At 36.5% G+C, this 11,537-nt stretch overlaps 1 protein-coding gene across 6 annotated transcripts in view; it reads left to right on the top strand.

Moving 5' to 3' along the window:
* The window catches only part of KIF20B (kinesin family member 20B), a 72,698-nt gene extending 62,242 nt beyond the window's left edge, over positions 1-10,456 (top strand). For 4 of the 6 annotated variants that reach the window (XM_042908814.1, XM_042908818.1, XM_042908815.1 and 1 more), the window contains exons 30-35: positions 925-1,122; positions 1,899-1,967; positions 3,407-3,508; positions 3,913-4,063; positions 8,482-8,624; positions 10,210-10,456. In XM_042908814.1, coding sequence (XP_042764748.1) covers positions 925-1,122; positions 1,899-1,967; positions 3,407-3,508; positions 3,913-4,063; positions 8,482-8,624; positions 10,210-10,287 — 741 coding nt within the window. In that variant the 3' untranslated portion in view covers positions 10,288-10,456. The remainder of the gene's footprint in view (positions 1-924; positions 1,123-1,898; positions 1,968-3,406; positions 3,509-3,912; positions 4,064-8,481; positions 8,625-10,209) is intronic. The other 2 variants (XM_042908817.1, XM_042908819.1) reach the window with 1 other exon arrangement.
* The last annotated feature ends 1,081 nt before the right edge of the window (positions 10,457-11,537 follow it).

Below are 11,537 nucleotides of genomic sequence, written 5' to 3' on the forward strand. Positions count from 1 at the left end.
TGCTATTTTGTATATATTTTTTGCCTTCATGAAATCAATATGCTCTATTGTCTTAAATATAGGTTTTTTAAAAAAATGTTTACTTTTAAGAGAGAGAGACAGAGTGCAAGCAGGGGAGGGGCAGAGAGAGAGGGAGAGACACAGAATCTGAAATGGACTCCAGGATCGGAACTGTCAGCACAGAGCCCAACGCCGGGCTCGAACCCACAAACCATGAGATCATGACCCGAGCTGAAGTCGGATGCTTAACTGGCTGAGTCACCCAGGCGCCCCAATATGCTCTCTTGTCTTAAAGTCTGATAAAATGATTCATTCAGGTAGTTGATGGTTGATTCTAGGGATAGTTGATTCTGGGAGCTTAGCTGGACCTACATGCGGCCTCCCCCTGTGCTTGGACTTCTCACAGCACAGTGGCTGGGTTCTGAGATAGGGCAGTGTCCTGAAAGTTCCTTTTCCAAGAGGACAGGGTGGAAGGTACAAGCCTTCCTCTACCTCTTACAATCTTCCTCTTATGGTCAAGCCTCAGAATGATGATGTTATTTCCACCACATCCTATTGGTTGTGGAAGTCATTAATAAGGACAGCCCAGATTCAAGGAAGGATTGAGACTCCAACTCAATTTGTTGGAGTCCAACAAATAGGAATTGGAATCAGGAGGTTTTAGGGCAGCAATATAAATTTATAAAGGAATGTTCCAAACAATTTGTTACTCTGTTTCCCTAGATTTTAATATACTATGTATAAATCTGGAGAGGGCAGATGGTAACTTCATCTTTTTGTACTTGCTGTGGTAAATTTGACCCAGCGCACTTTTAATGTTTCCAATTCATTGTCTTTGATGGGCATTTGAAAGAGTTAACTCTTTGCGATTCATAAATTCATATTCTGCAAATAAGATCTGTGTTCTTTTTAATTCTGTTGTAGGATGGCTCTGTAGTCCTTGACTCTTGTGAAGTGTCAACAGAAAATAATCAAACGACTCGATTTCCAAAACCTGAGTTAGAGATTCAGTTTACACCTTTACGGCCAAACAAAATGGCAGTGAAACACGTCGGTTGCGCCTTACCAGTGACGGTTAAGATTTCCAAGGCCCGGAAGAGGAAGAGTAATGAAATGGAGGAGGTAAGTACTTAACTAATGAGTGAATTTAACAAGCAAACCTTAAGCTCAGTTATTATATAGTTAAACTATTATACTGTCCTCCTGTTCACAAGCACTGCTGTTAGAGACCAAAATCATAATTTATGGCACATTTTATATTCTTTAAGAATATTATTGTAGTTTAATAGTCCTCAAACAAAAAGCTTGTGGTTATTAAAATATATGGCTTACCTCTTGTTTCATTGAAGATTTGATAGATCAAGTGATGGTGGATTTCACTGGAGTCCTTTTCAAACTTAGTGACTCCCCCTCCAGTAGAAGAGAGTTGACAAAGAAATTAGAGAAACTGAATGGCTAAACTGCATGAGTATAATCTTTGTTATTTAACTAAAATCTTTAGGTCTCTATGGTCATAGTAGGTTTTGGAAGGGAGACTTTTTCTGTTAGCCAGTATATTAAAATTTGGGCCTCTATTTAGTGGTAGGATAAAAACTTTTTACTTCTTCTTACTAAAGATTTCTGATTGTAGGGTTACCAAACCTCCTGCCATCTCCTAGCCAAGCAGGTTTGGCCAGTCACATAAACTTCTGCACCGCAGTTTTCTTCTTTTGGAAATACGGGATTAGAGACAATATGTTTAAAATGCTTATTAGCTTGTGTTCCACATGTGGTGGATATATAATAAATGGTCGTATTTATTTTAACAGTAACTTGTTTTAAATTTAAAACTAATTATAAACTCTCTAGCACAATAACTTGTTCTTCAACTTTTTTTTTTTTTTTTTACCCCTCTAAAGAGTAGTATATTTTCAAGCTGGTGGAAGGGCAGAAATAGTATTAACCATACTCCTGAGGCTCTCTGTCAGGTAATAAATTTGCCAAGTGAATATTATTTAGCATATTTCCTGCTACACCTAGAACACCTTTAGTGAATGTTTTGTAGAGTCTTAACTTTGTATTCAATGTTTAATTTATATTTAATAAATTTTAGATAACTTTAAAACAGTAAGTAGTTTCATTATGATCTGTGTGAAGCTGACTTTTCCTTGATTCATTGTTTTCGAAGGAAAAGGAAAAATTGGTTGTGTACTCAGGGTTAAAACACAATTATTTTTTTCATTTTACTATCGGAATATACTCCCCATGTGTTTTTTAGAATAGATATGCAGATTATTGTAGATGTAGAATTATATAGAAACTTAAATTTTGTTCCTGATGTTTACTAGCTCTTCAATGCTTTAAGAAACTGAGTGTTATAATAAGGTCCTCATGAAAATCATTTATACAGTGCTATATTCTAATCCAGTGAAGACTCCAGAGAGCTCTTTATTGCACACTACAAGTAAGAGGGACTTCTTACTCTTCATTTGTTTTACATTGATTACCATCTGTCTTTCCCCTTTCAGGAGGTCTGCTTCTTATCACCCTTATGAGGTCTACTTTGTAACTTGAATTCTGAGGTTCGGTCATGATCTTTGCTTCTCTTCTTGCCTTTTTTTGTTTTTCATTTTATGCGTACGATCTTTGGTACAACCAGGATTTTTACCAGTTTGATTCGGTTAATATACCACAAGAGACGTTTTCCTAAGAGGTGATGTGGGGAAAAGAAAAGTAATATGGCAAGTCTATTTAATAGGGAAGATAAACTATATTTCTTGATTTTAGCATTTTGCCTCTGCTTATACTGAAGATTTTCACTTGATCTTGTTCTGTTTTGTTTTTGATGCTGCCAAACATAGATGCTCTGAATGATTTGCGAATTGAGGAAAGTGTAGGTGTATTGCTGTATTTTGGAAATGGGGTTCAAATAAAAGATGTTATCTTTTCTACTGTTTTTTATTTAGCTTATATAATTTCGTTATTTGTGATGTGTGTGTGTGAAAAATTCATGTGTTCAGTCACGTTGCCATATATGTGTGTGTTAAATCCTCATGTTGTACATCTTAAACTTAACATATGTTATACTATAGTCAGTAATACCTCAATAAAGTTGTGGGAGAAAGTCACACCTTCAGTCAGGGATTCTCAGCTTCAGCGTGATTGACATTTAGGCTTATATACCTCCATTTTGGAAGCCTCTCCTGTGCATTGTAGAAATGTTTAGTAGCATTCTTGGCCTCTACCACTAGTTGCCAGTAAAACCCCCTCCCCCCAGCAACAACAACCAAAAATAACTCCAGACATTATCAGTGTCCTCTGGGGTCAAAATCACCCTTGGTTAAGAACTATCATCTTTCTTCTTTTGAGTCTAGAGAAAGAAAATATTGTTAAGGAATTAACCAGTGCTGAATTTCATTATTTTTAGGACTTGGTGAAATATGAAAATAAGAAGAATGCTACACCCAGAACTAATTTCAACTCTCCTGTTTCTGAGCATAGAAATTCCTCTGGCAAAAAGGATCAAAAGGTTTGTCTTTTCATTCATCCAAAATTGACCATTTTCTTAACTTACAGTTATAAAGTAAAATATAAAAATAAAAATGTCAGATTTAATTAGTAATTACCCAGAAATTCAGTTTTCTCCAGTTATAACTCATTTATCTTCCATTTCCTATTCATCTAATTCAGCTTAGAATATAAACTTTAGCATTTGGCCAGTAGCGGGCCCTTCTCGATACTTCTCAGTCCGCATTCTGCCTGTTACACCCATTTGCCATTCTTGGGCTCTTTCATCGTCTCCTCATACACTTAATCCTGAGCTTCCTGCCTGCAAATGTGACCTGGGTCTGGCCTCTTTAATTCCACTGTCGTCACAACTGTTTCCTTCTAACATTTTTCATCAACAGTAACAAAAAATGTTTGTTTCCTTAGGTTTCCACACGCCCATCATCTAAAAAAACATACTCTTTACGGAGTCAGGCATCCACAGTTAGTACAAACGTGGCCACTAAGAAAAAAGAAGGAACACTACAGAAATTTGGAGACTTCTTACAACATTCTCCAACAATTCTTCAATCGAAAGGTTTGCAGAAAACTAATTAAAAGACCTTTTATGTTAGGTATAAGGTGTTTTCTAATATCTGGTTGGTGTATAAACTCAACAACAGTGATTATCTTATTTCGAATAGGCATTGTCCTGTGTGAAGTACGATGGGAGGGTGCGTGAAAGGATGATGTGTGCTTCTTAGGTGTTGGCTGTAGAGGAGGAGAAAGAACCGTATGTACGTACAGTTGACCCCTGAACAACATGGGCTTGAACTGCATGGGTCCACTTATGTGTGGGTGTTTTTTGCTAACTATGTTACTGTAAGTGTATAATTGTCTTAATATTTTGTTTTCTCTAGCTTATTGTTGGAATACAGTATATACTACATACAAAATCCATGTTAATCAGTAAAGCTTCTGATCAAATGTAAGGCTATTAGTTAAGTTTTTGGAGAGTCAAAAGTTATACGTGGATTTTTAACATTATGGGGGGGTCGGTACCCCAAAGTCTGTGCTGTTCAAGGGTCAACTGTACTTCATCCAGAACAGGCTGCTTTAATGTAGTTACAGGGATCCAAGAAAGTTCTGTAGTATTGGAGGCAAGAGAGCTCTTTTGATTCAGAGGCTAAGGGAAAATTTTATTTTTTTTTGAGGAGATGGGATTTAATTTGGGATTGAAATGCTGGCAGGATTACACCCTCTAGAGATAATCACTCTGTTATGGTATATATTCTTACTAGTATTTTTTTCTATGCATTGACAAACATTACCCATTCACATATATCAAAAATATCAAAATATATCAAAAATATCAAATATATATGTATTTCTATAAATATATCTTGAGTTCAATTGCTTAATGCTTTCTTCTTTATAACATAGCCATATTATTTGTGTATAAATATATACTAAGATACATACTTTTTCTAAATACACACACACATAAACAAAAACATACATTTATATGTATTCACACATGTGCACACACACATCTACCAGAGGGAACAGTTTTAACACAGGTGGAGTACCAGGAAAGTGTAGAGATGTGTAGGCAATTCTGGGTAGTAATATGCATCTGGCTTGGAGAGTGTGGAGAGGTTACTGGGGACAAAGGGCAGGCAGAGGAGTGGATTTTCATCAACTTAACCTCAGTGGTAGTTGTGGGATAAATTTGAGACTACCGGTGAGGAGAATGCGGGAAAGGGACTGAGTTAAATTAAAAGCAGGGGATAGTTGAGTCGAGTCAAATAGGCTGTGGAAAAACACTTCCTGTAAAAACTTAATACAGAGGTTCCCAAACTTTCTTGGTTCACAGTGCCTTTAATGCCTAGGTAATTTTTTTCATTGTTCCCCTACACCCAAAAACAAACAGCTAATATTTTATCCATTAATGCTAAGGCCAAACAACCACTGAAAATTCAGCTTCTGAAAATCCAGTTTGTAAAGTTACGTCATCATCAAAAGGAATGTAACATGTTACCATTTGAAACAATACTACCTTGAGCTATTGAGTGTCACTGTTTTCTTTCTTTTTGAAAAAAATTTTTAACGTTTATTTATTATGGAGAGACAAAGAGAAACAGAGCATGAGCATGGGAGGGAGGGGCAGAGAGAGAGAGGGAGACACAGAATCCGAAGCAGGCTCCAGGCTCTGAGCTGTCAGCACAGAGCCCGACACAGGGCTCAAACTCACAAATGGTGAGATCATGACCTGAGCCGAAGTCAGATGCTTAATCGACTGAGCCACCCAGGTGCCCCTAGTGTCACTGTTTTCTTTGAAAATTTAAAATATTTCGAGGTGCTCCTGTGAGTTTGCTGTAGTCTGGCTGGCTTCATGCACAGTGTGGGAATTTTAGACTTACCAAACCCCATTTGTATATATGTATTTTTTTATAAGACATGTACTTTTTTAAAAGTTATAATTAGCATAAGCATAGAAGATATCTGGAGGGACAAACAGCAACTGTTAAATGTTTAAATGTAGAGCGGTAGGACTTGTTATTTTAGATTCTTAGGTATTTTGTTTAAATTATATTGAATAGCACTTACATAGTAAAGGAAAATAAGTTTTCAAGGAAAGGAGCACACATATGGTAATTGACTTTCTTGCTTGGTTGACTCAGCTCCTAACAGCTTCCCTACCTGTACAGCAGGTGTGGATTTTTTTTTTTTTTTCATTCATTTAATCTCTACACCCAGCATGGGGCTTGAACTCATGACCCTGACATCAAGAGTCACATGCTATTCCGACTGAGTCAGCCAGATGCCCCTAGTGTGGATTTTTAAAAACTTACTTCTAGGAGTATAAGATACCCCAGTTTTGGATTATAACTACACTATGTGTCTGTTGTCGATCACTTAGAAATCTAGGGGGAAAATAGAGATTAATTTTTAGAATTCTGCGGCTCTTGATAGCCACTGTTATTTCATTCCTTGGTATCATTGGTCTTCCTTCTTTTCCCTTTTGTCTCTCTCCTGTGCCGCTAGTTTATGGCCACCAGAGTGATCTTTCAAACTGCAAATTGAATTATTTAAACTACAATTTTTGTGTTATCTTTTCCACTACAATATAAGCTTCACAAATGCCACGTGTTTGTGTGGTTCACATCCTCAGCCCTTAGTATAGTGGCTGGCACATCGTAGTGGGGAGTTTGGGGCTCCAGGCCAAAATCCTATGTGTGATTTTTTTTTCCCCCTTTTAGGCTGACCCATAGGCAGTTACATAATCTTTACCTGTTAGGCCTCATGGCTTTTTCGTGGGAAAGGCTGCCCTCCCCATGCAGAGTGCAGTCTCTGAAGGGAGTTACGGTCAAGGACTCAGGACCCTGGCCAGCCATCCCCTTATACATACCCGCAGTCCTCGCCGAGGTGCCTTCATTCAGAGCCTCCTTATTGGGGGCCCGCAGCAGAGAAATTCCTCAGGCACCTCTTCCTAGGACCTTCTCATGACAGGAAAGGGGAGGGAACCTGGAAGATACTTTTCTCCACTCAGACTTTACTTTTCCACTCTTATCCCTTCCTTCTGGTCTCCAGCCCTAAGGTCCATAAAATAGCAAAGGCAAGAGCTTTTTGTTCAGTACTCCCTTGGCAGTGAGAGGACTCCCCACTTGTGTGCCGATCCTCCTGACCTAGACCACACCTGGGGAAAGATGGAAGGTGGGTGCGAGTCTCATTTTCGCAAGTTTTGCCTCTTGCTTATTCTATTGCAGTAAGTGGTTAAAGGCCTAAGTGTTGCTTTCATTTTGGCTTATTGACTTAACTGGCTACTCTGACATCTGGCAGCTCAGCTCTTTCAAGCCCAGCCTAACCCTTGGCAAGTAGACTTTCAATTTAGCATGTTTTTTCAACCTTTTTTCTATTAAAAAAAATACATAGCTAATATCATGTGTATATGGATTTTCTATCCAGCAGGTTTCCTAACTGGAAGTATGTTTTCTATTAAAATCAATATGTACCTGTTGAAAAACAAACAAATGTAGGGATGCCTGGGTGGTTCAGTTGGTTAAGTGTCTGACTTTTGATTTGGCTCAGGTCATGATCTCACAGTTCATGAGTTCAAGCCGTGTGTCGGGCTCTGTGCTGTCTAGTGTAGAGACGGCTTGGGATTCTGTCTTTGCTTCTCTCTTTGCCCCTCTCCCCTGCTCTCTCTCTCTCAAAATAAATAAATAAAATAAACTTTAAAAAAAAAGAAAAAAGAAAAATAGGGGCACTTAGGTGGCTCAGTTGTTGAGCATCCGGCTTCAGATCAGGTCATGATCTCAGAGTTTGTGAGGTCAAGCCCCATATCAGGTTCACTGCTGTCAGGTCAGAGCCCACTTCAGATCCTCTGTCCCTCCCTCTCTGCCCCCCTGCCCCCATTTGTGCTCTCTCAAAAATAAATAAAACATTTTAAAAAAAGAAAGAAAAACAAATGTACACAGTAAGAAATTGAAAATTTTTTCCACTTCCCAGAAACAACCATTAACAATTTGATTTCTTTTACTGTGTGTGTGTGTGTGTGTGTGTGTGTGTGTGTGTGTGTGTTAACTATAAGCAAAGGGCTCACGATTATAAACTACTTTGACTTAATATTGATTGTGGATATCTCTACATGTGAGTACTGCTGCATGGTCCAGTATATATGGATCCTGCTTTTTGCTATCACAGCATAAGCCTCTTTGAGTCATTAGAGACACTTATTGGTTGTACTGTAATTTACCAAACCTTTCACCATGTTGAACATTAGTCAAATGATGTTTTATTTATTTGCCTTTTTGTTTTTGCTGTTCATCGTTATACCATGTGTTTATGAGGCATTTAATTTTTTCTTTGTGAATTGTTTAGTCATGTCCTTTCACCATTTCTAAGTTGCAGTGCTTTTCTCTTTACTTTGGTATGTTTTTTCTTTATTAAGGATTTCAAACCTTTCCAGTTAGAAAGTTATTTATTTTAGGATTTAAACTTTTTTTTTCATAGCAAAGAAGATAATTGAAACGATGAGCTCTTCAAAGCTCTCAAATGTAGAAGTGAGTAAAGAAAATGTGTCTCGACCAAAACGGGCCAAGCGGAAATTGTACACAAATGAAATTTCATCTCCTATTGATATATCTGGCCAAGTGGTAAGCTACTCCTTTCGTTTTCTTGAAAGTAAAACTGTTCATGCTCTTTTTAATTCTGAAGTATTCATACAGTTTGAATTTTACAATGGTTTGAATTTTTATTCTTTAGATCACATCTCCTGAAATGCTTTAAGTGTTACACTTTTGCTACGTGATGTGTTAAATTTGTAATAATTAAAACAAGTGCTGCATTAATGTATACAAGTGTCATGTATTTACATTTGTAAAGTCATCAGAGGAATTTTAATTCCATCAATAGAATTATCACTGTTGAGTAATTTGTTTGCTCCTAACACCTGTTTTTCTTGTTAACCTTATCACAGGAGTTGTACAAATATGGCCTAAGTGGGCCTGGTAAAAATGCAGAATTGACATTCAGTCATTTCCTCCCACCTTTTCTCTAAGCCTTCCAGGTTCTTTTAAGAAAAGACTGTAGTTTGTCATCCTGACTCGATGACTCATTCTCTTCACTCAGAACAGTCTGTGCTATTACAGGGAGAGTTCTAATTTCCCATCATGCTTGCATTTGCCCAGTAGATGAAAGTGACAGTAGAAAAGCAATTACAGGAGGAGGCTTCTGCAGGAAGTGGCTCAGAGAAATCAGGGGAGAGAGAGACTTTTTGCAACAGCAGCGATCAGATATAAGACACTTGAAGGCAGGTGGTGAAGAATTGGTGTCAATTAGGACATGCCGTTGGAAATCCTAGTTTCTTGGTCACTTTTCACCATCTGTCTGATTAGTTCATGATTTCTTCCTTTCACTGAAGTTCTTTCTTTTCTTAGTTGGAATATAATACTCGTTCTACTTTTCTGAGTTATATGCTGTAGCCCTTTCTTATCCTTTGTTTTACTTCCCATGATTTCAGTAGCCCACGGTCATCTGGAGTCTGAAAGCAGATGATCCTCCTTCTGATGTATTATCAGAAGGTCAGTAGTAGCCTATATGTCACAATGCCTACCTACATCATTCACCTCACTCATCACGTAGGCATTTTATCATTTCTAGTCATTTCAAGAAGAAGGGAGAGGACAGTACGATAACATATTTAGAAAGAGATAACATTCACATAACTTACTATACAGTATATTGTTGTAATTGTTTCATTATTAGTGATTGTCAATATAATAATGTGCCTAACTTTCAAATTATACTATATCACAGGTATGTGTATGTATAGGAAAAAACAGCATACCTAGGGTTTGGTACAGCCTCTGGGGATCTTGGAACATATGCGCCACAGATAAGGGGGGATTATTGTACTTGTTGCTGTGAAAGATAATTTCTTAAAAATTATTTAAGGTACTTCTCTCCAAATATTTCAGTTATTACGTCAAGATATATATGTCCTGAATTCAATATAAAGTGTAGATGATTTTAATTCTATGTTAGGTAATGTTGAAAGAATCTTTACAAAATCTGTTACTTTAGATGATGCTTTTTTATAGAAGGTTAGTATACCTGCAGGCCAAAAGGACAAAAAAATATTAAAATGTACCTATTATTCCAGTTATTAAGCACATGAATATCTTATTAAATTATAAATAAGCTTTTATTTATAAAAAATTGTGGAATTGTTAATTTCAGATTTTGATGGACCATAAAGTAAAGGAGAGTGATCATCAGATTCTTAAACGACGGCTTCGAACTAAAACAGCCAAATAAATCACTTTTGGAGGATGTTTTAATATAAATTTTATGTTCATAATCATTGTAATTTGTATGCTAACTTTTCACAGACAATTGTATATATGATGATGCATTAAATCCCTCTGTGTACACATTGCTATTTTATACATAGTATAATTTTAATTCAATAAAGACAGTATGTCAACAGCTCAATTTGTCTACTTCTCTAAGACTTTTTTATAATAGTTTTTTTTCTTTCTCTCTCTTTTTTTTTTTTTTTTTGTTTGAGTATAGTTGACCCACAATGTGGCGTTAGTTTCAGGTGTACAACTTACTGATTTGACAAGTTTATACATTGTGCTATATAACAGTTTTTCAAACTGTGTGTATTTTCCTTTTATCTCAGGCATAAGGATCAGTGAGGTTCTGGGAAAGATGCTGTTGTTTTTGTTTTTTTTACATACATTGCAGGTCAGATATTTGGTTTACTTCTATTTAACAGTGTTTTATGAATTGTTTTTACTTCATTTGTTAGGAAACACAACTGATTTTACATGTGTGGATTATAGCTAAGATCCAGGAGTAGGGTGTACAGGTCTCCTCACTGCCAGAATTTGTAGGCACATCATTTAGAAAAGATCTCAAGTCTTTTAATTATAATGTCTTGTTAGTAATGTCTTGTTAGTAATCCTGTTTTTTCTAGGACACAGAAGATCAGAAGCAGAAAGAAAGGAAGCATCTAGAGGCCAAAAAGTACTGATAGCTAGAAAATAAAAAATTTTAGACCTGGAAGGACCTTAGAAATGCATTTTCTTAATTTTATAGATAAGAAAACTGAGACATAAAGTTTACTTTTCTCGGGATCATATAGCTAAGGTATATTGAGCTTTTGGTTTAAAAAAAAAATCAATAAGAAGCAAAAAACAAAGCAGAGGCCTCAAGAATTGTTGCCAAATGGGGTTTTAAATCTAAGAGCATACATTTATATATCTAAAACCTTAAAGGTTTCATTGGATTTTATCACTGTTCATTTTATTATAGTGATGACCTTGACTTGGGGAAAAAAGTTACCTTTAGTCTTAAGAGCAACACCATGTTTAGGAAAAATTTCCATCAAAATAGTTAACACAGCCTTTTAAAGCAATAATATGTTTTATTATGTTACCTGGCTTCATTACGCTAAAAATATATCCTCAGTTGATCCTCATTCACAGATTATGTTTGGAAATTTGCTATTTGCTAAAATTTCCTTGTAACTCCAAAGTCAGTACTCTAGGCTCTTTTGT

This window comes from Panthera leo, chromosome D2 (genome assembly GCF_018350215.1).
Source record: "Panthera leo isolate Ple1 chromosome D2, P.leo_Ple1_pat1.1, whole genome shotgun sequence".
In the NCBI taxonomy this organism is placed as follows: Eukaryota; Metazoa; Chordata; class Mammalia; order Carnivora; family Felidae; genus Panthera; species Panthera leo.